The sequence below is a fragment of the Momordica charantia genome, assembly GCF_013281855.1.
Source record: "Momordica charantia cultivar OHB3-1 chromosome 6 unlocalized genomic scaffold, Mcharantia_2.0 BLBB01000006.1, whole genome shotgun sequence".
NCBI classification, from domain to species: domain Eukaryota; kingdom Viridiplantae; phylum Streptophyta; class Magnoliopsida; order Cucurbitales; family Cucurbitaceae; genus Momordica; species Momordica charantia.
The window spans coordinates 7189907-7215617 of NW_028275164.1; the positions used below are offsets into that span (position 1 = coordinate 7189907).

At 34.4% G+C, this 25711-nt stretch overlaps 3 protein-coding genes, 1 long non-coding RNA gene and 4 other non-coding genes across 11 annotated transcripts; 6 read left to right on the plus strand and 2 right to left on the minus strand.

The window, feature by feature from the left end:
- Positions 1–1024: 1024 nt before the first annotated feature.
- Positions 1025–5985, minus strand: LOC111016521 (purin-rich alpha 1). The gene is made up of 5 exons (XM_022291958.2): positions 5169–5985; positions 5011–5058; positions 1939–2079; positions 1593–1835; positions 1025–1493 (listed from the first exon to the last, which is right to left on the minus strand). Exons 1-5 carry the CDS (start codon positions 5499–5501, stop codon positions 1341–1343), a joined length of 918 nt encoding a protein of 305 aa, XP_022147650.1. The 5' UTR covers positions 5502–5985; the 3' UTR covers positions 1025–1340.
- Positions 5986–8026: 2041 nt separating this feature from the next.
- On the plus strand, positions 8027–13318 carry LOC111016516 (Pentatricopeptide repeat (PPR) superfamily protein). 4 transcript variants are annotated; one of them, XR_002602192.2, is made up of 4 exons: positions 8027–8490; positions 9599–9707; positions 10333–12911; positions 13037–13318. XR_002602192.2 is itself a non-coding variant. In XM_022291951.2 (3 exons), exon 3 carries the CDS (start codon positions 10357–10359, stop codon positions 12001–12003), a length of 1647 nt encoding a protein of 548 aa, XP_022147643.1. In that variant the 5' UTR covers positions 8027–8490; positions 9599–9707; positions 10333–10356; the 3' UTR covers positions 12004–13318. The 4 variants fall into 4 exon arrangements, 3 of the variants coding, with proteins under 3 accessions (XP_022147643.1, XP_022147644.1, XP_022147645.1); XM_022291951.2 differs by having other exon boundaries at positions 10333–13318; XM_022291952.2 differs by having other exon boundaries at positions 9654–9707; positions 10333–13318.
- Positions 9935–10009, plus strand: LOC148210607 (small nucleolar RNA R12). The gene has a single exon (XR_015792002.1). It is a non-coding gene; the product is annotated as a small nucleolar RNA R12 (small nucleolar RNA).
- Positions 10094–10178, plus strand: LOC148210608 (small nucleolar RNA SNORD24). Its single transcript, XR_015792093.1, has one exon. It is a non-coding gene; the product is annotated as a small nucleolar RNA SNORD24 (small nucleolar RNA).
- Positions 13319–14427: 1109 nt separating the features above from the next.
- On the plus strand, positions 14428–15294 carry LOC111016601 (uncharacterized). Its single transcript, XR_002602195.2, has 2 exons — positions 14428–14852; positions 14961–15294. It is a non-coding gene; the product is annotated as an uncharacterized LOC111016601 (long non-coding RNA).
- On the plus strand, positions 14988–15062 carry LOC148210609 (small nucleolar RNA R12). The gene has a single exon (XR_015792075.1). It is a non-coding gene; the product is annotated as a small nucleolar RNA R12 (small nucleolar RNA).
- On the plus strand, positions 15165–15249 carry LOC148210610 (small nucleolar RNA SNORD24). Its single transcript, XR_015792094.1, has one exon. It is a non-coding gene; the product is annotated as a small nucleolar RNA SNORD24 (small nucleolar RNA).
- Positions 15295–18557: 3263 nt separating the features above from the next.
- Positions 18558–24579, minus strand: LOC111016443 (chromosome-associated kinesin). The gene is made up of 8 exons (XM_022291846.2): positions 24286–24579; positions 23428–23494; positions 22502–22579; positions 20264–20316; positions 19905–20041; positions 19757–19821; positions 19110–19168; positions 18558–18998 (listed from the first exon to the last, which is right to left on the minus strand). Exons 1-8 carry the CDS (start codon positions 24460–24462, stop codon positions 18909–18911), a joined length of 726 nt encoding a protein of 241 aa, XP_022147538.1. The 5' UTR covers positions 24463–24579; the 3' UTR covers positions 18558–18908.
- Between the last annotated feature and the right edge of the window lie 1132 nt (positions 24580–25711).

Consider the following 25711-nt stretch of genomic DNA (forward strand, 5'->3'; position numbering starts at 1 on the left):
AATAAATTTATAAATTTTTAATTACCTGTTTATTAAATTTATTAACTTTTAATTTATCTTTAATATCAATTTTTAGAATTCAAGATCTATTAGACATAAAATTGAAAGTTTAAAACTTGGTAATGTTGTCTTTGTTTCTTGATTTTTTACAAATTTTTAGAAATATAAGCCTTTGGTAACTCTTCATACTTTTTATTTTTCATTTTAAATAATATTTTAACAAACATGTCTTATTTTTATTTCAAAATTTTCCTAAGAAACATCTGTAACATTTTCACATACTTTGTTACAGAAATAAAATCATCAAATGAACCACTTGGACAGAATTCAAGTGGCGTAGTAAATAAAAATATTCACTAGTTTGAAATGAATATTAAAAAAGAAAATCCTCAAATCACAATCAAACTTTGTGTTTTTAAGTTCATTCCTCTCTAAATAAAAGGAATTTTCATATGTGCAAATAATAATAATAATAAATAAATAAATCTAAATATATTCAGATCACTGCAATAAGTATTTCCAAGCCCCTTTAAAAATTCTAAACGCAGTCCCGAGGTGAGTTTGCTTCGACAATGCTTGCACATGGTTGTTTCGTTTGTCGGTCTTCGACGATAAATAACTAGTTTGCAGCAACAATAAGTATTTCCAAGTACTTCTAAAAATTATATAAATAGTCTGCATCGGGTGGGGGAGAGAGAGCAGGTCGTCGAGTCAAATTCGAGGTGGACTTGCTTCGACTCTACTTGCATGTAGCTATTTCATTCCTCGGCTTTCAATGATAAGATACGGCCTAGCTTGAGGATCCCTTTTGAATCTCCAACACACTATTAATGTTCTTCTCAACATAAAATCATAATAATAATAAGATAAAAAAGTTATCCACATTTCATTCTACAGCTTTTGAAAAATCCTAAAGTTGAAACCCTTTCTCCAAAAGCCACAGTAACAGGCTGTGAAGTGTTCTACAAAGCCAAAAGAAGGCTGGAAATGAAAGTTAAAGTCCATTAGTGATTGGGAACTGGAATGGACAAAACACACCTGAACTCACCATTACATTATTATAAAAGTGACAATTACAAGCCATCTCTTTCCCCTCTCTTTTTGTTATTCATGGAAGAAGAAGAAGAAGAATTGAGCTTCTCAAGCATTTCCATATGCTCTGCTAATCTAGCAGGATGGATTATTCATACTTTGAACTAGAAAATCAAGATGAAACAAAATATCAAACCACACCCAGCACAATTTCAACCCTACTCGACCATCTGCCTGCATGTCGATCTACACAAACATTAAAAGAAGGAATTATTTTACCCACCACGAGCCCCCGGGGCGTATATAATTCATCTCTGAGGCGGATCCACGGTCCTAACGTTCACGCCTGTCATACCTTCAATTCTGTCCTTGGTGATCTCCACGAAATGTCCCACTATTTCGTAGAACTGCTTTAGCCCCGACAATGGGAGAATGATCGAAGAACGATCTGCCCCTGCAACCTGTAATCGATAATGGTTTGATGAAGTTCATACCAAGAAACTGAAAAAACGGTTCAAGACTGACTTTAACAGATTAAACTCAGTTTTCTTGATCATTACCTCAGATATCCTCAAGAAATGACCTCGGTTGTTACTTCCCAAATCGAAAAAGAATCTCTTCTGATCAGCTCTGATCACTTTTGACACCCCCAGATTGCCCATGTCATCTTGAGCTGACAAGTCTACTTGTCTGTCAACGTTCAAGTCAGAGTTTGGCCCGGATTGACTACTATGTCCTGATATGAAGCCAGCACCTACATCGTCAGAAAGCCCGACGATACGTTCCGAGTGTTCAGAATTTTCCTGGTTTTCGGGGAAAACACCGCACAAAGTGGTGTTAAGCAAGAAACGATGAGAAGTTAGCCCTAAAAAAGAATGATGAGAAGTTAGCTGTGAACAGCAAAACCTGATTCGGCAGAATGAAAAGCCTAGATGCTTCATTGATCTCTGCCAAAATGTTTCTGAATGCAGTCCATCCCTCGTCCCGGTTGCTTCCGGCCGGAACGATAATGGTGCTGCGGTTTCTACTGACAGAAGCTTCAGATACCTGCCCAGTTGACAAGCTTTGAAATTCCCCAAAGGCATCTCTATTTGCAACCCGATAAACCAGACTTAAAAATTATGTGTCCTTTTTCTTTTTTAGAGGAACCAAAAGAAAGAAGGGACAAAAGTTATAAACTGTCTATACACCAATATTTGTTTACAAAAACAAACTAATAAGAGAGGATGGAATTATTCAACATTTCCAAAAATTTAATCTTAAGCCTTACAATTCAGAAGAAGGCAACAGTAACTCAATTGTGCCTAGCTGAAGGGGTCAAATTATCTACCCTCCAATCCCAGAATCTGAATCATTCAGCACTAGTTGGTATTTACTTGTAACAGAATTGAAGTTGGAAAACAGATCAAAGTAAGAATAAACCAGAGCTGAAATGGGCTCAACAAGTAGTCAAGGATTCTACCAAACGGTTCAGATCCATACTATTATTTTTAAAAGAAAGATGGAATCAGTTAAAATCTTGTGGACAGTATTTAGCCATTAATAAACATTATACAAGATACAGAAAGTGAATTTACACTCATTAACTACACACCACGTCTATGTTTACAGAAACTTTAAATAAATTTATACCCTAAAGTAGAAACAAGGGAGCATTGGAGACCCGTAGCACATGTGGAAGCTTATTGTAGATTCAACAAGCAAAAGCACAAGGGACAGAACATGAGAGACTGGGAACAAGTGAATTGCAGATTTGACTTGCATGATCGGACACATGAAGATGGAACTCCAAAGAGATCAAAAGAGGGGTTGCTGGGCTGTCTGGTATGAAGGGGCTATGGGTCAGCCTGTAGGGATTATTTTGCACGGTAAGTCAACTCTTTGATAATGGAGAAGGTGGTAATGGCTGGCCAAAGATGGTGATGGAAAAAAATGGGACTTTTAAAAAGCTGGTTACTGCAGAGGTTGAGCCATTCTACGTCAGCATTTTCTTTTCTCTCTTTATAATATCCTGGAGAAGATCTATCACATGAACACTGAGAACAGCTAAAACATGCATTTTTCTTCACCAGAAATCTGTTTCTGTTTTAGAAGATAACACTTCCAACACTTGCTATAAACCTTGGCCTAACTTGAGTAACACGTCCAGTTCCAAGGTCTGAGCTCAGAGTTGGAAACATATACTTGAGAAGTAAAGCCAAAAGTGCCAGTGACATCTTTAGTTTTTTTTTTTTTTCCCCAAAGGAAATCTTTAGTTTTAGTGTCCAGTCACATTACTTCAGTCCCATCATTCATTCCAAGAACAATGGTCAAAAAAACAAAAACTAAAGAGTTACGTGCATGAGGCGTCATAAAATTTGCAGGAAACACTTATATGCTCTATACAAAAAATAATTTAAAGACAACATAAAAGAAAATATAAATGCAAAATAGATCTAATATCAGATTAAGAATGCAAAGCAAGTTAAAATGATGGTTTCATCCTCCATTTATGAAATCTATTAGTTGGAAAGCTCCCAAGAATTATGCCTTCTAACCCAGTTCTCTCCAGACTCTCTGATAATGTGCCTCATAAGTTGTCCATAGGACCGTAGGCCAAGTAATCAAGGTGTAGGCATTATGTATGAACCGTGCTTCATAAGACCCTATGAATCATTTATAATGTAACTAGTGGTACAAAATTGGCTATAGAGGAAGTATATGCATGGACAAAACCAAGATGGAAAAGCAAACATGTACAAAGAAATAATAACACAAAATGATTAAAAAAAAATAAAAAATAAAAAATCAGACATAGCTATAATCAAGGTGTAGTATAATTAATGGATGAAGAACCCTTTTTCAGTTGTCCCATATGATAAAGTGTGGAGGATTCAGTAAACAATATTTGAAATGGAACTTTCTAGTTTGCATGGACTTGTGTCTTTTTTTTTCCCTTAAGTTCATACATGGAGGTGGGGATTCCATCATCTCACCTTTTGGTCGAGGTTATAATGCTTTAACTAGTTGAGCTACGCTCTTGTTAGTCCGTGTGAACTTGAACTTGTTGTGTAAGTATATAATTGTAAGTAAATATTTGAGTTTCACTTTTGATATAAATTTCTATATAAAATATTATGTTACTTATAAATAATTTAATCAATTTTACACTAGCATTAATTTAATCATTATGTACTATTTAGATAAAAATTATAGAAAAAACATTTTCTATATCCCATGTCATTCATATGTCTGTGCTAATATTTTAAACAGGCAGGTGCCAACATATCCATGATTTGTTTCTTAGGCTTTCAATATAAAGCCTAAATATTTTGCAAATAGCCTTGGCTTCTAATTCCCATGGCAGATGAACAAGTGAATGAAAAAAGGAGGAAGAAGAAAGAAAAGAAAAGGTCAAATCAAACTGTTCAGGAATTTCTATTAATCATGGTATAATTTTGAGAAACTGCTCATATTTGGAAAAACACATTTGGAAGTATTGTCATACGGAAGGCTATAAAGTCATCAAGAAAAATAAAGATAGACTTCTTTTTCCTTCACCAAAAAAAGGACACATAACATGGAATGTTACAGCATTACAAACTCATAGTTCAATTAATTCCATTCTCTCTCTTGTCCCCATTCTGATAAGAGTTAATATTCGTCTTGGGCATCAGAAGCTACCAAGTTAGAACTTGTAATTGAAATGAACTGGGCAGAAGTAGAACTTCAATCAAAGAAAATTTGAAGTATAAAACAGAATAGTTAGGAGAAAAGATGTGCGGATCTGTCAGCTTTTTCTGAGCACTGTCGCAAATTTTAAGTGAAATTCCAGACCAACAAGACCAATCCCAATCTCCAGAACACTAATTTGGTAGAATCAAACAAACATGCTACAGAGAGTACTTTCAAGAAAAAAAATTTGGAAATTCGAGAAAGTTGGAATCTCGAGAAAAGAAACAAAAACAACAAAAAGGGTAGCAGGAAAAAGCAATTTACCTTCAAGAAGCGACCCCTCCTATTTTCGCCAATGTCGAAGTAAAACACCTGAAAGGCACGGTGAGTGCATAAAAAGCAAAAAGTTGACCACAAGAACAAAGAGAGAACAAAAAAAGTATGGAGGAAGAAGAGAAACAGAGATAGAGAAACAAAGATGCCTTTGTGTCGAGCTGCAATTCCTTGCTAAAAACCTCCGGATCATCAGAATTGATATAGTAATTGAAGAGATCTAAGAACCATGGAATCCCAGAGAAGGGAACGATGATGGTTGACCTTGTAGCCGATGTCTTCTCCGAAATCTTCAGATATCGGCCTCTGGGATTTTCCTTCAGATCGAAGTAGAACAGCTTGTGCTCCACCTGCAGCGTTTTGCACATCAGCTCCACGTCATTCCCTCCGCCGCCGCCGCCGGCTACTCCTCCCACCGCCGCAACAGCACCCGCCGTCGTTCCCCCAATTCCCACTCCCCCTCCGCCAGAATTGCCCTCCATCACCCACTCCCACCTTCACTCGGTTCCTACTTGAAACTCCCCCCGATATTTGCCTCTGCGAGTGTGTAAACACACAACAAATACATAGATATACAAAAAGCAGCTAAAATTTGAAATACTTATACCAGAATTTGGATTTAAATAGTGGACACCTCCTCTCTAGAAAACCAATTGGGTGTACAAGAACACAGAAATTGAAACGAATAAGCCCTGATTACAACAGAAATCGACGCAAAACTCTGCCAAATCGCTTCATCAATAACAGGATAACAAAAAGAGAAGCGGGAATTCAAAAATGGCAGATCTAGAAGTAAGACCCACGAGAGATAGAAAGAGAAAATTGGGGATTTGGGCAGAAGGGCTCTGCAAAATTAGGGTTGGTGAAAAAAATGGATTAGATCAACGATTTTAGATGGGATTTTTTTTGCTTTTAACTGTTGGAATTAAGAGACAGCGAATGAAGAAGAAGAAACATTTTTTCCGAAGATGATTTTCAGAGTTCTTACCTGTGGTATCACTGTAGTAATATTGACAATCTTTGGAAGTCAACTTCGGTCAAAGGCTGGGCTTTCTGATTGCGGTGGCCAATGGCAGCATCCTATGAATGGATTCTCGAACTCTTGCCTGGAACAGGAAGAAGAACCACAATAAATTGCTTTTTTTTCAATTTTTTTTTTCAGTTTGTTTTATTTATATTTGTGGAATTGTTTTCTTCAGAAGATAATTATTTTTTTGAAGAAGAAGAAAAGAGGGAAGTCAGTTAATATAGTTATGATTTAAATCCTAAACTTTCTTTATTTTATTTGCATCATTATGATTTATAGAGTGTTGTGTTTTGCTTTTTGATTTGTGGAATTAGTACAAAACTTTTTCTTTTTTTTTTAAACAATAGTAGAAAACTTGTTTTAGATTATATGGCTAAATCTTTAAAATTGTTATATATATATATATATATAACTTAAATTTTATATGTATTTAAAAAAAAATTCAAATATAGCATAAAGGTTACTCTTTTGTGTTTTGTAGTTGAAGTATGTTTGAGTTTAGATTGGATTTTATTATTTTTGTAAAACTTGATTGATATATTTAAAATACGTATTTGTTTTATACTATTTTTAAATATCTAAAAAAATACTTTAATGTCTCAGTGTGCTACATTATACTACATGACTTTTTTAGCGTGATAATACTTTGATTTTTATATTTATTTATATAGTGATTTTGTATTTTAGATATATCAATCTAAATCAATTGATTTATTTTGTCGGGACAAAAAAAATTATTGGAGATGATTTGTTATCGACCCTATCAAAGTTGATGAAGAATAACTTATATCTCATTAGAAAAAAGTCAAATTAAAACATAATTCAATTAAGTCGTGGTAAACCTCACTAAGACACGTATCATTTCGTACCATAACTTTTTTTTCACGAAATATATATGTTAACAATAAGAACATTTTGGATGATTTAACCTTGACATAGGACTTATATATAACTTTTGGAGAGAGCTAGTGGAAATGAGTATGTTTTTTATTGACTAAAATAAGTATGTTACCTTTTGTTTTTTGGTTCAAATAAATTACTTCAATGATATCTCAAATAATTACTATTTTTTACTATTTAGTTTCAAATAGTTATTGCCATCTATGATTTATGTCACCATCAAACATCAATAATTATTTGAAATTGGATCATTTGGTTTACTTACCAGACTCCTCACTAACAATTATTCTTTTTTGAATATATATTTATTATGTATTACCTATAGTTGTAAAAATTTAACTAAGACTAACAAGAGACGAGTATTAACTTTTCAGCATTTGAATATTGTTATTCTTTCATTGGTCTCTTTAACTGATAAACTCGCAACATAGAGAGAGTTTCACTTTACATAAAAATGGTGTTATGGGTAAGATATGGCATAAGGTGACTTCGTGTGGCAAGGCCACATACAACATGAATTAAGCTAACAACACACCTTACCAAGTTAGCATGTTTATGGTGGTCGAACATAACTAACCTGATGAATGACCGACCTCCACCAAATGTAACTCATTCGGTGAGTCAGTTTGAGTGATCTAAAACACACGCCTTCAAGGCGAGGATGTGGCACATTGCCACAATAATAGGTGGTGTCAGAGTAAAGCAATAACTCACCTGTGATTTAACTATGGGATATGGTAATAGCTCATTGTCCAAGCACGTGGCGAGTCATCTGCATTCGTGCAAATATCACAGAGGCCCCATGTGGATCAGATGAAAATTAGCTAATAATCTTTGACGGGCACAACAACAAGGTCTTGATTTTTGTTTGCAAGTATTCTTGAAAAACATATCGGACTAGTCTAATTGAGTTGGAAAAGTTACGCATCATCCTACAAGAGACCTCCCAATCCAGTCAATAAATGAAGCTCTCATACTCGTACTCGTAGCTCGAGAATTCTATCGATTGGTCAGCGGGCAAGAGAGTAATTGGAGAAGTGGATACCCAAGACCTACAAGAGGATTTAAACTCATTTTTACACCAAGTGAGATACACAAATGGAGTCCACTCTCCATTCTCTGCAAATTGTCTCTCTTCTTCATTCAATGCACCACCATATTCATAGCCCCTCACGCCTTCAATTATTTTTTTCTTTTGATTTAAAATTAAATTTTAGTCAAGGATTACAAATTTCAAAATTAAAATGGATTATTTCTAAAGCCAAAATTCATTTTAGTAAAAAAGTCATTTTGGATTTAATCCACAGCCCCAAAAAAAACCCTAGCCTCCTCTTCTTCTTCGTCTCATTCTCTCTCTGAAAATCAGTCACCATCACCATTCCCTCTCTTCCTCAATCGACCGTAGCAGATCCGGCGGCACGGACCTTCTTCTCCGGCGGCCGCCGCAGATTCTGGACACTCCCAGCGGTGAACTCACCCGGCGGCTCGATTCTTTCCATCTGACGATGTTGCTGACCTAGTTGATATACATTATCTTCAGCAAGGTGAGTGAACGTTTTGAATGAAATGTTGGTTCTAAATATGTGGCCATTTGAACTGTTCGTATAAGATTAAATTTGAGGAGATTTTTTTTACTACTTTATGAGTTAAAGCTTGCTGGAATTTTGGGTATTTGGATTCATATTCTGAATTTTTGTTGATATCTGGACTGTTTAGGTTAAATATGTGGTTTGGGCTGGTTTATGATTTGTGGACGTTATGATTCTGAAATGTTGTGGTTGTGGGTATTTGAGTTTATAATTAATGTTCCTGGGATTTAAATGTGTGATTGTGGATCTTTATTCTTATTTTATTTTGTTTTATTTTGTTGAACAAGTGATTGTGGATGTTTGAACTTTGGGTATTTGGATTGTTTATGTTCTAAAATTACTGTGCGTATTCTAAGTTTGTAATTCTTAAATACCGTGGGTGTTTAATGTTTATAGTTATGTGGATATTTGAGGTTGGATTTTTGAAATAATTCTATATGCTTTATATTCTATTTTCAAATAGTGTTCTCTGATTTGGTTCATTTTGGTCCCTGTTTATGACATGAGCCGCATAAACACAAAATTTTGGTTATTGACTTTTAAAAAGGGATCATTTTAGTATCAGAGACGCCACAGTCAATATACTTCTTAAAATGTAAACATTACTTAACGATGAGTACATTGACTAAAATGATCAATACAAGGACCAAAATGATACGGACCAAATGACCAGTACGGAGACCAGAATGGCTAGTACATAAACCAAAATAGTATTTTGAATGTTTTAGGAGGAATAAAAGAGAATTGAGTAATGTTTCAAGTACATGAAATTTCTCAAGTAATTCATAATTGTTAATTAACCATTTTCGAGTGTGGTAGGATGCTAACACCTCTCCTACACAAACCAAATTATACTTTTGCAGACTATTTTCTTTTTTAGGTGATCAATCTTACTTCATTTAATGGATGATGTCATTCAGATTTTTAGGGTTAGGGTTTCTTCTCATCGCTCTAAAAAATTTGCACCAGGCGACCTCTTCGTACTTATTTTTTTTAATTTCTTTTTCTTAATCGTAGATGTCTAAGACTTGGAGAATCTGTTTTATTTTGTGTTGTTGATTAGGAATGAAGAAGAAGCCTAATATTGCAATACTCTGATCGAAAAAATTATTCTTCAGCAGGATTGGAAATTTGGAATCGATCAAAGAATCTATCGTTAGGCTACACGGAAGGTCAGTATAGATAATATTATGTATATTTCTCGGTGACAAGGTAGATACATTCTCTTTTTCCTTCTGATTTCTTCGTTCTAATTTCCACGTTTTTTCATTTCCTATGGGAGATTTTGTTGATTCCGAAGAATGCTGTGTTTCTTTCCTTCTGATTTCTGTGTTCCAATCTTTTGATGCCTTTTTCTCTTCCTTGTTTACGTTTTCTTGTGGATTCTGGGGAGTTTTGATGTGAAAGGATGAAAAAAATCAAACGGATTCCCAATGAATCTCCATGATATCATAACCAGCTACTTCTGATCACATCAAAGTAACCATATATTTTCTTTTTCTTCTGATTTTCTTTTCCTTTTGAAGAACACTGGATTTTTTTCCCTTTCAAATGATGAGGCCGTTGATGTAATTACATATATTTGCTACTCTTGATGGGATTATCCCATTTGATGATCACTAACCACCAAGATCTCTGAGGCCATTCTTGTTCATTGTTCTTAGATGCTAATGCTTCCCCCTACCAATTAACCCAAAGTTTTGTTTTTATTATGATGAATCCATTGGACTGAATTACACCAAAAAAATATTTACATTAATTTCATGCCTCTTCTATTGAAATTAGAAATTATGTCAGGTGCGATGTGCTGCTATAGGTGAAATGCGTTGGTCCCTCTCCATCCTCTGCAAATCGTCTCCCTTCTTCATTCAACGCACCATATTCACAGCCCCTCATGCCTTCAATTCCCTTCTAAGTAGTTGTTGTGATCCTCGCCACGTTCCTCAAATCCATGGCTTCATGGTGCCCAGAGCTCTCGATCAGGACAATCTCATCCTCAGTCGGTTCATCGATGCCTGCTCTTCTCTCCGCCTCTACACATATGCCTATTCCGTCTTCTCCAGCAAGACCAACCCCGACCTTCGTCTCTACAATACCACCATTAAAGCCCTCTCTCAGACCTCCTCTCCCATTCATGCCATTTCCCTTTTCTCCAGGATTCGAAGCGAGGGCTTGCAGCCAGATTCCTACTCTATCCCCTTTGTTTTGAAGGCTGTTGTTAAGATATCCACTCTTCAAGTGGGCAGGCAGATTCATACTCAGACGGTTTTTTCTGCTTTAGATACAGATGTGAATGTCGTCACTTCCTTGATTCAAATGTATTCTTCTTGTGGGTGTGTTTCTGATGCTCGTAAGCTGTTTGATTTTGTTCCTTATAGGGATGTGGCTTTGTGGAATTCCATGGTTGCTGGGTATGTTAAAGTTGCAAAACTCAACAGTGCACGTAAGTTGTTTGACGAGATGCCCCAAAGGAATGTGATCACTTGGACGGCTTTGATTGCTGGGTATGCACAGAACAACAGGCCTGATGAAGCGATTGCACTGTTCAGGAAGATGCAGCTTCAAGAAGTGGAGCCCGATGAAATTGCAATGTTGGCTGTGCTCTCTGCTTGTGCTGATCTGGGGGCTCTCGAGCTGGGCGAGTGGATTCATAATTATATTGTAAAGCATGGTTTGTGTAGGATTGTTCCATTGTACAATGCCCTCATAGATATGTATTCAAAATCAGGCAACATACGAAGAGCACTAGAAATTTTTGAGAACATGAAGCAAAAGAGTGTTATAACTTGGTCCACCATGATTGCTGCCTTGGCTCTTCACGGACGTGGAGGAGAAGCCATTGACATATTCCTTCGAATGGAGAAGGCGAGAGTTAGGCCAAACGAAATTACTTTCATAGCCATCCTCTCTGCTTGCAGCCATGTTGGTATGGTTGATATGGGTCGTTATTATTTCGATCGAATGCAATCAACGTACAAAATTAAGCCACAAATTGAGCACTATGGCTGCATGATTGATCTACTGGCTCGTGCTGGTCATCTTCAGGAGGCACAGAAAGTACTAAAGGACATGCCATTTGAAGCAAATGCAGCAATATGGGGGTCTCTTCTTGCTGCTTCCAATATACATAGGGATGCTGAGCTTGCAGAGCAGGCTTTGAGGCATCTTGCAGAGCTGGAGCCTGAAAATAGTGGGAATTACACACTTTTATCCAACACATATGCTGCTCTTGGCAGGTGGAATGAATCTGGGATGGTGAGGAAGGTGATGAGAAATGCAGGTGTGAAGAAGGCTCCAGGCGGAAGCTTCATTGAAATTAATAACAAAGTATATGAATTTCTTGCTGGAGACAAGTCAGATTCACAGTTGCATGAGATTTTTCATGTCTTGTGCAAGACAATTGTGCAGTTGAAAATGGCTGGGTTGCTGCAGGATGAATGGAGCAAGTTTCTCGACTTTGATGAGTGATCATGATAAGCTTGGGTACTAATCATTCTTAAATATCTCGTACCTCTGTATCTCTTTTGTCCAAAAGTTCCCAAAATTTACAAGTCAAACTTTGAATGTTTCAAAACAAGCCCTTTAACCTCAATTCAACTTTTAAAGTTTCAAGGACCAAATAGATACAAAGTGCGGGTAGTTCATCCAAAGATCTTTTACAAGGGACTTCAGAGTAAATAACCTTCAACATGCCACACTAACCAAGCTGGAAAAGGGCAAGCAATTGGATTACAAATTTAGATGATGGAACCTTTAAATCCCAGCCATGAGCAAACTTGATGCTATATTTCTTCTGGGCTTCCTTAACTTCTTGATCTTAATTCTGCCTTGTCCAAGTGAAGCAGCAATTATTTCTTTTTCAGCTCTCTAGTTTCTGGCCTACATGCTGCTTGCTGGTCTTTTTTGTACTAGTCATATAACCATCTTGTGATTCATGGAACCATAGTCTGCTACATCACATTCACTGGGGACCGTGTCTTTTAGATACTTGCCAGATGATAGAACTGGAATTTTAAATGTAGTCTGCAGAGGAATCATCATGTATCATGGAGAAACTGCATTCATCCATTTATTTTTCGACGGAATTCTTCAACCTTAGGGTACATGTTTTAGTTCTAGATTCAGTTACCGGACTAGCGTGGAAGTTGGATGTGGGTGCTTAACATGATGTTTGGAAACACATCTTATAAGCGTGTTTTCAAGACAATTGAGAGACACCATTTGATCAAGTGATGTCTGGAACTTGTTACCTTCACTTTTAAGTTATGTTTTTTCTAAATCTGCTATATGTTTCAAGTCACATCTCTTTGAATAAGATCAAGTAAAGAAGCGGGCTCGAGGATGTATCACAATACTGGGCATAGAGCCTTCACGAGGTTACTGGTTTCATTTGAGGTTTAAACTTGCTGCTCTCAATTCCAACAAGGAGAGATCTTCAGTGGAAAGAACTTACATTTTTCTTGTTTTTGTGTTTTTGTTTCAATTTCCTTTTCCCTTGCAGAAGCTTCATGGAAGTCAGAGAACCCATGGCTGCAGTTTTTTGTTTCACCCTAAAAGAGAAGGGTCTGTGTGATCCTTGAATATCCTTAGCTGAGTTTGTGATATATTTATTTTAGTCACATGCTTCTTACCCTATAGACTCTTGGTTAATATGCCAATAGAATAATTTTTTTAGCTTAGGTTTCTTTTTAAAACTTGATTTTTTTTGTTCAACAACATTTTAGCTTGTTACTCCCTTGTAGTGAATGATATTTGTCTTAATCAATTGAGTTATATTTGAATATGTTTAAACCTCTCATTTTTTAAAATAACATGTGAAAAAATTACTAATAACACCCTCACATCTTGTGCAGATTTTATTCTTCTATCTTATTTATTTATTTATAATTTCAGATATCTTATGAGGTGGGTTATAAAAAAGTGTGAATAATTTACCTGGTTTATTCACTGTTGGTTTTAGAACGTATAATTGAATAATGAAAATATAGACATAAGTAGTTTGTGATGCTTAATTCAAAAGAAGAGATTCATTAAATTGAATAATACAACATGGGGTAGGAATTCAAATTTATAGGACATATGTCTTTAACCAATTTAAGCCATTTTCAAGTTCGAATCAAAATTGATCAGACTTTAATTCAGTTTTTTTTTTTTTTTTTTAACCTTTCATCTCTTCCTTCTTCTCTCATTCTCCTTCTAACCCTAGGTTTTCAATTGATCCAATCCTTTTGGTGCGAAGCAATGCCACTTTTCAATATGATGAACTCGAGTGGGTTTTCAATCGAATCCTTCACCTTTGAAAGTGACCTCAAAAGCATACCAGCATAAAAGTTGGTCAATATATTATTAGGCCACTCTTAAATAGGTTATCATACTAATTTCCACCCATTTATTTAGTTGGTGATTTTAAAACATAAATCTAAAAACAATATATTTAACAAAAACCATAATTGTATTTAATATTTTCAAAAGTAACATATTTGAAAATTGAATTTCAATTTAAAAATTGTCTAATGTTTGTTTAGTAATATATTTGTATAGTAGTGTACTTACCAATTAAATATTTAATTTAATATAAAATATTATTAATTAATTAATTAACATATATGTTATAAATTTAATATAATTATTATTTTACAATATTATATAATTATTCTAATTTTAACCAAAAAAAAGAAATAAACTTATAACATAAAATATTATACTTGTCAAAATTTTTATCTTTTTAATATAATTTTCAATTTTTAATTTAAAAATTCAAAATTTGAAAACAATGAAAAAATAAAAAATATATATTTCAAAATTTCTACGTCACACAATTCAAAAATAAATATTTCCTAAATCCATTTGATTCAGTCAGTAAATTTGGGGGAAAAAAACGTGGACCAGATCCCTAGCTTTTTCCTTTTTTTTTTTTTAAACAATTTGTTATTTCTTAATGGGCCTGGCGTGGTCCGAAAGTTCTAGTGAACTACAGCCGCGCTTCGTCTCTTGTTTAAGATTTTTAGGGTTAGGGTTTCTTCGCATCGCTCTATAAAACCTGCACCTGGCGACTTCTCTCCAAGCGAAATTCGCCGGACTCTGGAGCTCTCTCTTTGTTGTTCTTCTACATTTTTGTTTGATTTCGTGTTGTTGATTAGGAACGGAGAATAAGCCTAATATTGCAATTCTCTGATCGGAAAAATTCTTCTTCAGGAGGATTGGAATCGATCAAAGAATCTATCGTTAGGCTATACGGAAGACCGGTATGCACAAATTAATGTGCGTATTTCTCCCTTTAGCTCCGGATCTCCTCGATAGGATGTTTCGGTGACAAGGTAGATACATTCTCTTTTTCCCTCTGGTTTCTTCGTTCTAATTTCCGTGTTTTTTTCCTTTTGATTTCTGTTTTGAATCTTGATGTCTTTTTTCTCTTCCGTGTTAAGTTATTTTGTGGATTCTGGTGAGTTTGATGTGAAAGGATGAAAAAAATCAGACGGATTCCCAATGAGTATCCATGATATCACAACCAGCTACTTCTGATCACATCTAAACAACCATCTAGATTCTGTTTCTTCTGACTTTCCTTTCCTTTTGAAGAACAGCCAATTTTTTTTCTTTTCGCTGTTTTGTTTTTCTTCAACTGATGAGGCCGGTGATGTAATTACAAATATTTGCTACTCTTGATGGGATTTTCCCATTTGATGATCACGAACCACCAAGATCTCTGAGGCCACTCTTTTTATTATGATAATTTGATTGGAAAGATTCAACTTGCAATTTTAACTGCTTTTCTGCTTCTAATAATAATAAAAATTTCATTGAATTGGATTGAGTTACAACTGTGATAAACATTTCACCAGGTTAGTTTAATCTTTATGGCTGTTTTTAGTTTTGTTTTATTCAAATTACAATTGTCTAATCTTATTTATTTTCTATATTAAATATTTTGAATGTTTTCACAACTTTTACATAAAAATCTTTCACTTTCAATCCTAGTTTATTGATCAAAATCTCAATCACTGAAAGGGTCTCTTTTGAATTTTAAACAGTAATTGTGATGTTTTATAAAATACATATGTTTTTGGGGCTTAAAACGACGGTCCAGTTGGCAATTCATTAAAAAACAATTAATTTTCTTGATTAAAAATAATAATAATTTGGAAGTTATTAATTTAAAATAAAATAAGCATTAAGAAATTAGTGATTAAGTTTCCCTTACTGTATTGAGACATTCAACATGATGTTGTATTATATTTTTTAATGCAATCATTATTTATTCTAAGAGATATTTGTTTAGAGTTTGTGTTATAAAATTTGTAATTTGAGACTCAAATAATCACTTTTTAGAAGTGCAGGAATAAAGATCGAAAATTTTAAATATAGGAATTAAAATAAATCTAAGTTATGAATATACACATTATATTTTGAAAATCTCTTTTTTTTTTTTAAATTAATTTTAAGTGATTTTAAGCTTTCAAGAATCTTTTTTTTACTCCATATTATGTTTTAATTTATATGTACAAGGAAAAAATCAACATCTTTTATTAATATTTTCTGTGATATTTATTTGAAATTGAGACTTAACGAGAAATTTGCACGTATGAGATGTGGCTTAAATGTCGACCGAATTGATAGACCTTTAGGACCAATATTCGTACCAATGTGATTGTTATTAATGGACAAATTTGTTTAAAGAACAAGTTTGTTGAAAATATGGATTCTTTGAGCCCTTGGCTGGGTGTGTTGAATTTGATCCTAATTGTTAGATGATTTTCAACTCATACCACACTATCATCTGTATTCCCATTTCTTTCTTGTTATCGGTCAATTAGTTGTCCATCAATGTCATGCTCAAAATCATTTATGGAATCCACATATATATCTCTATACTCTATGACTTGATTATTTAGTCAAAAGACTTGTTATAATGTACGTTGATGCGTTTATTAGGTTTATTTCTTTAGTAACAAGTATAGCTCATTAATAAGACACAATTTGGTCGGAAATTCTATTTGAAAAATGTTGAGTATTTTTTTTTTATAGTCTTGGTGATTTTGTCCATATGCGTTTTCTTCCCTTTTTTTATAGAAAAGAAGAGAGAATTTAATTAAGAAGAAATAAAGTCTTGATTTGCCACAAGGGCAGGGATACAGGTAATTCAACATACTATTAACTCTAATTCGAAAGTATTGGGAGCAAGATAGTGGGTGAAAAGATTAGCATCCCTATTTATTTTATTAAAAGGGATCACGCCACAAGCAGGTTCCACATTCTTTCCAGAATAGCCAAAGCATCCAACATCTTCATTATATGATTGACACCTTCCCAGATCCATCCAAGTCCCCCTGCATGAGTCTCTGACCAAGCCGCATCAGTATTCAGTGTCCAAATATAATGGGAGATAACAATTTTCTATTTATCTTCTCTTGTTAATGAAAATCCACTTTTTTATTTATTATTAGTTTTTAGATATTGTGTGTTGTAAGATACTAAGCTGAAAGACTGCAAATCCCTTTTCTACGGTACCATTTGAGTTGATGTGTTTTGATTGAAGTAACAATTTAGTAATAATTTAGCCCTAAACTTTGGTAGGGTCAATTTAGATTATCTCAACGCTTCTTTTCTCTGGCTTGCTCTTCTAAATCCAATTTTGGCCTGCGGTAATGTAATCAGTTTATTAGTTCCAAATTCTGCCTTATTCCATGAGATCTAGAAGCACTTCTGCAACCTTCTCTCTCCATTTTCCCTATCGCTCTTTTTTTTTTTTACTTCTTTCAAAGGGGAATGCACGTCACAGGTAGTTTCGAACCCAATCACAAAGCTTCGTATGTTCTTAGATACAATATTTCTGTCAAACTGCCTCCATCCACCAAGATTCGATGAACTTTAACATGGCTAAAGTGACCAATGTGTCGTTATGCATTATGAGTGGTGCAGGTTGGTTACCTCACCTTTTGATAACTTGATTTTTTGTGTCTTCCTTGTCCTGGGTCAGCACTAGCCTCCCTAACAATTCGTCCTTCGAATGAGATCTTGAACTTCCTCATTAAGATCATGCTGAATGGTCATGATCTCGAGGGAAGAGACAATATGTTCCTTTACTTCTTTTATGAGATGGTGTCTTAATCTTTTCGGGCATTTGAGTAGCTTCTTGAATTGTCATGATCTCCATCAATAATCTCGAGTAGAATCGTCGTTAGAGCATATCTTTCAAACTTTTTTAGAAGGTCCCGCTGATCCAATTGGCCCCGCATACTGTCATTTTTTCCCACTCTCCTTTTAGCTATGCTCAGTTTGATCGCGCTTCCCGTCATAATCCCACCGAGTGGAGTAGTTCTCCTAAACTCATATTTTTAGGTGCAATTTATCGTGCCTCTAAGAAGGTAGCTTGGGTCTTTTTTTTCCAAAGGAGTATAACAACTTTTCGTCGATAAGACCCAGACTTGCAGTTGAATCAAGCCACGTACTTTTTTCTGTCAATTTATGTTTTATGGTGAGAAGATACGCCACAAGCTTCTATTTCGTCCTCTAAAGAACTGTGTGACAAACCAAACGTCTTACTTATCTAAATCATACATGAAGCTCTCGTCTTACTTATCTAAATCATACAAAAACCCTACCACAAAACCCCAAAAAACCCTTCCTTTTATGTACTATTCAATTGATGATTTGGAAGGTTTTTGATACTCTACGGGTGTAGATTTAACATCGACCTAGACTTCTTTATACATTGGATTTGGTACAAGAGCTTATGCTTTATGATTTAAAATTTATAATTTATAATTCTACTGTAAAAAATATCATCAAAATTAAACGTCAATTTTTATCGTATAATAATTCGTCTTTGTAATTTATAAACACATTTGATCCCACGTAAACTTTCATTAAATTTTAACAAAAAAAAATTCCCAATAGATTAAAAATCGTTATAAATCTTAAACTACATTTACTAAATTGTTCTTTATTTGAAATTACTATGACTAAATCATTACAAATTGTTAGTAATAAAAAATAATAATATGTATACTTACAAACTGAAATGGACTAAATCGTTCCTTCTATAATTGAAATTATAGGTACAAAAGATGTATTTTAGCCAATCTTTTAACACCCACAACAAAGGGTATTTGCTAAAATGACCAAATCATATTCAGCCAAAACAACCCAGTACAAGATCATACACAGATATACGAAATGTCAATGTTAAAAAATTTTCCAAGTGAAAGATTCCAAGAGGTTTTCAATCACTCATTCACTCTATTTACTGATAAACTTAGTCCGGATGGAAGCAACACTCCCAAATTGGAAATTATTTAAGATCAAAATTGTCATCAACTTTCCGCAATCTTAAAACAAGTTACATGATTCATACCTCGATCTCCAGTTGTTGATCACAGAGGGATCCCCAATTCAGAAACAGTCATCGCCCTGTTGTCAAGCAAAGTTCTCTGACGCTTCAAAAACGTCGCCATTGAAGCCACCTTCAAGTGCGAGAAACAGAAAGAGAGATAATCATGAGACAGAATTCAATCAGGAACTACATGGTGTAAAAATTCAGCTCTCAATGAGGAGGGACTGATGAGTTAGCTGACCTCTGCTCGAAGTTTTAACGCGTCCCTACCGGAGATTTCTCGCAGCCCATCCATCAAATCTGTGAATTTGAAAAATATAAGGACTTCACAACAATTATTTGTAATTGTGATGTTTCGTTCACTATGTAGTATGCACTCGGTACTCTCAACCAATCACTCATCACATCCCCATCATTATATCGGCAGATCACAGATGCCATAGAGGAAGCAGAATGCAATCTAAATAAAAAATTTTGTCCATATGAAAATATTAGTAGTGAATGTTGTTATACAGTATTAAAGAATTTACAAACTAAATCAATACCAGTGAAATATTAATAAGATGCAACATTATGAGTTCTAGTCCAAGAATCTTCTTTTCATCCAAACTCTTGCATTGTCTCAAAAGATCCTTACTTCCATAACATTGTCCCTTATGCATAAATACGTCAAAGGATATTTATAATGGTTAAGAAGTATCTCAATATCCAATTCACAGTTATGTTGTGTCTAATTACTTTAAGACAGTTGAACTAGTAAGTTAACCAGAACAAGAGATTGAACTATAGCAAAGAGAGAAAATGTGAAGGTCCCAATGAAGTCTCTAGAGCAGCATTATAAAGTAGAAACTAAGAGAACTATTGAGTTTCGTGCATCAAAAAACACACCTGCAGCTTGGGCTTCAGCCTTGTAAATTGACCTTGAAAGATGTTGAATTTGATTTCCGGCATTCCTGTATATTTGATAAATAGTCAGATTTTAGAGAATCTAGTAGTACTAGACTTTTATACATTAAAATTACTAAAATGCTTCTACATCAGCTCGTTGTGGCCGTATTTCATATCCTTTTCAGCTAAAGCAGCCCTCTCGAGCAGTTTTTTGCTCTCCTTCTTCATCAGGTCCACTGAAAGGTTCAACTCTTTTACATGCTTCTCTGCCTTCAAAAAATTTGCCTGCTCAAGGGGGTAAAACAATGATAGAAGGATTAATAATGATCAACTAGAGAAATATAGCGCAGGGCAAAGGAGAACAATGAGTTAATCCAGAGTACTGTCAAAACTCAGAGTGTTTCCAATTTCCAGCTCAATTGGCGTATATAAAATGAGAATTCATTCATCAACAATTTACTCATAATCCATAGATGGAAAAATTAAGAAAATAAAAAAGGAAACAACCTCCTCGGTCTGAAATCGACCCAACGTATGACGGAACAGAAATCTTCTTGGTCCTGCAGAGAAGAGCAATTCTTAAAAATAAGTCTACCTTTACATAAACAGAGAAAATGAGAAAAACAAATAAAGAAGGAAAAGGATTGAACACAAAGATAATAAATGCAATTCCAGGCAAGCAAATAACTATAATATCTAGGAAAGTTTTTACTAAGGTGGAATAATACTGCATATGCAACAAAAAAAAAACCTTGATTAGACTTTCTTTACCTTTTTTTCCCTTGTGCTGGTATTTTATTCCTCTTGAATTAGAAACAAAATTCATTGATGTGGTTGAGGTTTTTTTCATGAAACATATTGTCATCCTTTATAGCTTGCTAAAAATCAGATTGCCCAATGGATTGTTGCTCCCATTCCAAAAAAAGAATGTAGATCTTCGGGAGGTTTCTTTGAATTTTTTGTGCAGTAGAAGATCGATATGTATGTTTCTTTTCTTGAATGGGGTGCTTTCTTGTATTTTCCCAAGAAGAATTGTTCTTATAATTCTCAGTTTTATTGATCGTGTGGGAGATTTTGTATACTCCTAAAGGAAGTTCTGAACTTTGTAACTCTTCACTAGTTTGCTGAAAATTTTCTTTTGTACATACAAAATTCATTGATACAATGAAAAGAATAGAAGGAAGGACCAAAAGGCTGGCTATCAAGCTAAACCAAGGGACTTTTATGAAGGCTCTTCGATTTACAATAATAGCAGAGATAGAAGAAGTTTGGACAAGTAAAACATCACACTGAGGCCCTAAAATATTCCTCTCAATAGTTTGGTTCTGGTGCTCTCTAAGAGAGAGGCATTTCTAAGTGAACAACCCTGACTTTGCCAATATCTGACTTCTCAAATATAAGGGGAAGCAACCTTCACAGATGGATGAGGACCCATTGGAGACTATCATTCAATTCTTTCCAAAATTGAGATCCAAGAATTCTCAAAATATTCCAACATTCGGTGGTTTTTGTACTAAGAGACATGTAAAGATTAGGGATGGGGGAAAACCCATTCGTAGCAGTATCTCATGCAGCCTCCCTGAAGAGAATAGATCTACCATTCCCCAAGAGGCCAGGAATAAACTTGACTTTAGTGGAGAAAAATATTTCTGCATTTAACAATTAGCAATGAGGAGCCACGAGCTTCTTACTAAACTATAATAACAACCAGCAGTGCACCATCCTGAATGACTCACATGTCCTTTTGACAATACTCAATAGGGAAATCTTGACAACATTGCCACACAAGAGCCTTGAGAAGTTGAATCCCAAACCATATGGGTCACCGCAAGCTTGACTACTAGACTGATTTCACACGGTTCATTTCTCTATCACTCTCTTTCCCTGTTCAAGCCTATATTACCTAATTCTTTTCTGATTATGCAGACAAGTTTGATGAACGAACAAATTCAATCTAAAATCATTTTAAATGAATTCATTTCAATAAACTCGTCTAAACTTATTTGTCAAATTGATGCTGAATATAATAATAGGCTCTATTTTCTGCATCATAACTTGATAGGTATGATGGACCTAATTGCACAAGTGACTCGCACGACAAAGATAATATGAGACAAAAGCATTTTCTACATAGATAAATAAGATATCAATGTGGAAGATGCTGGACCAATCTCCTGAGAAAATAGAAATCCCAAAACACTAATAGGGTCAAGGCCAAATACTAACTACTACAACTTGACCAATTAGTAAGAAGTATACGAAATCTCCCATACTAACAACTTGACCACTAACAGTTGCTTCCCCTTTAGGAGTAAACAAAATCTCCCATACTAACTACTACAACTTGACCAATTAGTAAGGAAAATGATCTTATGGGTCCAGTTTGTTCGGGCCTTCCTTTGGAGTTTATAGTTAGAAAGGAACAATAGGGTCTTTAATGACAAAGCCATCCCTTTTGATATCTTTTTTGATGGGGTTACTACTCTAGCTCTTGGTTGGTGTAAATGTTTCTACCCCCTTCAATAGCTATTATCTAAATAAACTTATTATAAGTTGGAAAACTTTCTTGTAATTGCTCATGTGGCCTTTTGTATATTTCATACCATCAATGAAATATTTGTTTCATACCAAAAAAAAAAAAAAAAGGTAGGCAGGATTGCAAGTGAGATAATTGAAAATTAGTACTTAAAATAAAAATACAACTAATCACCAGCTTCCATATTGAGGCAAATATTTACTCCATACCTCGCATAATGAGAAGGCCAGCTGCAAGAGCAACCCCAATCGTAGCAGCTGGGTGGTCCCTTGCAATCTTGAACTCATCTACACAGTGATACCATACCATAAACAAATACAATTACAAAAATAAATCAAGATTTTTCACAACAAGGTAGTTTCTTTCCCTCTCTCTTTCTTTTTACAAAATCCAAAAATAAAAATGCCGACTGTGACGACACTGAAAGAATAATAATATAGATGATTTTGATCCATTCGATCCCTATACATGCACACAACAACTTGCCCTCAAGGTCATAATACATGGAGATCTACTCTTTTTCTTTTTAGTGTATATATACATACACTCTAGATTTGATCAACTGAGTTCACGTGCTTGTGACATAGAATCCAAATGAAAATTGTGTCTTCTCGGGACATCCTTGCCTCCAAATTACCTTGGGCAATTTTAGACAATTTTATTGATTTAGTGAAGAGTTTACAAAATAATCCACCAACACCAACTATATTGGGAAAACAAGAGTTATCCTATTCCAGTTTATCCCAAAGATAGAATAATTACAAAAGAGAATCAGATAAAGAATGCCATGAAGAAGCTTAAAACTTATCCAAACCAAATATTAGGCAAATCCTTATCCAGTAGATATGGGGATGTTGTTAAATTAGTGAACATAGATTTAGTACAAAAAAGATATATATATAATATATTCAATCAACTTAATCCATATATCTCCATCGAGAAATTCAGAAAATTGTTGATTCTGAAATTGACCATATAGCAAAGAAAACTAAATTACACAGGAAATGGTTCTAACTCACTTCCTAATTAATTTCAACAAGAAGGACTAAGGCAATATTCCCATCAAGCCAATATTGATTTTGCTGAAGTTCTAAAGCACGCAGATAATCAGAGAACAAGAAACATAAAAAGAGACCTTTCGCTTTGCTGAAAAAAGCATCTTCGTGAGTTTTAAACTGTGATGCTGCTCGGGGTACGAAATCCTGAAAGATGAGTATATTCATCTCAAAACAGAATTATAAGAGGAGAAGGAAATAACAAATAGGGGGAAAGGCATAAATTTAACAATTGCACATTCAATAATAGTGACATTAATAACAAAATAAATTAGTAAGAGCAGAAGCAATATTGATCATCCATACATAACCATCAACTGTAGGACAAACAGCAACAGGCACACTGCACAAGCAGCTAGTGGGACATACAATATCAAACACAACAAAATTAATTTAATACGCTATAGATGAATCATCAGATGTTGTTAATCCTTCATTAACCTGTGTTTTTCTTTGTCTTCATAAGATGCTAAAGTGTGTTTGAGTGATGGTTGAATGAGTAATTTAAAAAAAAAAAAAGGATTGAAATATAATTGATTCTTCAAGATCACTGTCAAAGTGATACCTTAAAAGTGATTTTAAGTTTTCTTAAAATTAACCTTTTTAATTTGTAAACATGATAGATGGAGATGGAGAGGGGAGTGATTTTGACGATTTTTGCATGACCAACTCAACACACCTTAAATCTCTTTTTTCAAAATCACTACTTCTACCGTCACTACTTCTACCGTCACTCCCAAACACACCGTAAACCCCATTTCGTAAATAGCATCTGTAAACATTATATAATTTGTTGCGGTAGAATTGATGTCGATCCAGCAACTGAAGTCATACGGAATATAAACTCTACAGATATCATATGAGAGTAGAAGTAGAACGAGAGTAAATGGCAATATGCAGAAGGGTATCGGATTAGGAAAGTTGACTAGTAGCGCAACCTGGAATGAACGGATATGGGAGGAAGAGGCCTCTTGGAGAGAACGAGCAGAGCGAATGGCAGAATCCTTCGATTGAACTACCGTGCGCTGCAGATCCTCCGCTATTGACGATATAGAGGATGCTGCGCTTACATTCTCGAGCGATGGCTCCGGTTGCTGCTCCTCTCCTGCGCCCATTTCTTCTCCGACTCCGGCGAACGGTGTTTGCCCTTCTTCGACTCTCGCCTCTGCCTACGCCGCCGTTAATTGTTCGATTTTTTCTATGATGAATTAAAAGGTTAAGATTTTATAGATATAACATATAAGGAAGGTTCAAAATGTCGTGGAAACGGCGATGTCCCGATTTTATTGATAGACATGTCGTCTGACGATGTCGGTTTGAGACAAAAATTATAAGAATGGTAGATATTGATGCAAATAAAACTTTAATTGTAGTTTAATTAGTTCATAATTATTCAATTTTGACTATCATACCTAAATATATCAATATTACACCTATAAAAATGTCGTTGTAATGATAACGTCATAATAAAATCATGTATATAATTGCATGTAAATTATTTGAATTAGTAAATTAAAGTTATTGTTGATTAATTATGTTTTATCAATAATTTCTAATAAAATCTAATATTTAATTACATAATTAAATAGAAATAAAAATTGAAAAATAAAATTTATTATATACAAATAGAGAGGATATAATTTTACTAATACCAAAGATAATCTTTTCTTTTAATTAAATAAACATATAATCTTGAGTCAAATTTGAATGGACAAACCTCTTTAATTTGCTTTATAAAATATTTGATTTTCTTTCCTAGATTTATTTATTTGCTATGAAGTTATAAGAGATAAAGGGATGAAAACAAACTTTCTAAAGGTGGATTTCAAATTATTTAGGAAAAAAATCAATTCATACGTTACCTCACCAAAACAAACTATACACATATTTTCAAATTATTTAACCAAAATATCGATCGACACCACTAGTTAGCATATCTTTTCGAATTATTTATAAAAAAACAATTTATAGATTATAGGTAAAAAAAACGACATTTCCTCGACATTAGGGGAAAAACGACATTCTCTCTCCATGTTGATGTCGAGGTGCTCGACACGGATCGACATGTCGCTCAAAATTTAAAACACTTAATATAATAACCAAACAAAAATTTTTACTTCGCTGAAATGACCCACATTTTTTTTAATTTATTTTTGGTAAAATACATTTTTAGTTCTCAATTAGATATTACATGTCGATTAACGTTTGAACTACGTTGTTAGATGATATGTCAAGATTTATTATTTTTATATTATTATTCTCTTCCAAAAGGTGCCATCATGGAAATTGTGAGCCAAAAATTTTGATTAACAATTTGAACTCTCTAAACCAAACAGAGCTCATCACCTACAATAAAACGTCTTT

Bases quoted from the DNA above. Each gene is read 5' to 3' on its own strand.
- LOC111016516 (XM_022291951.2), top strand. From the start codon at position 10,357: ATGCGTTGGTCCCTCTCCATCCTCTGCAAATCGTCTCCCTTCTTCATT.
- LOC111016443 (XM_022291846.2), bottom strand. From the start codon at position 24,462: ATGGGCGCAGGAGAGGAGCAGCAACCGGAGCCATCGCTCGAGAATGTA. The intron at 19,822-19,904 runs GTAGAAGCATTT...TCAAATATACAG, and splicing joins TACGGCCACAACGAGCTGAT to GAATGCCGGAAATCAAATTC. The intron at 19,169-19,756 runs GTGTGTTTTTTG...TCAAATTCACAG, and splicing joins GGCTGAAGCCCAAGCTGCAG to ATTTGATGGATGGGCTGCGA.
- LOC111016521 (XM_022291958.2), bottom strand. From the start codon at position 5,501: ATGGAGGGCAATTCTGGCGGAGGGGGAGTGGGAATTGGGGGAACGACG. The intron at 2,080-5,010 runs GTAAATTGCTTT...TCAACTGGGCAG, and splicing joins GGAGGGGTCGCTTCTTGAAG to GTATCTGAAGCTTCTGTCAG. The intron at 1,494-1,592 runs GTAATGATCAAG...TATCGATTACAG, and splicing joins ATTTCTTGAGGATATCTGAG to GTTGCAGGGGCAGATCGTTC.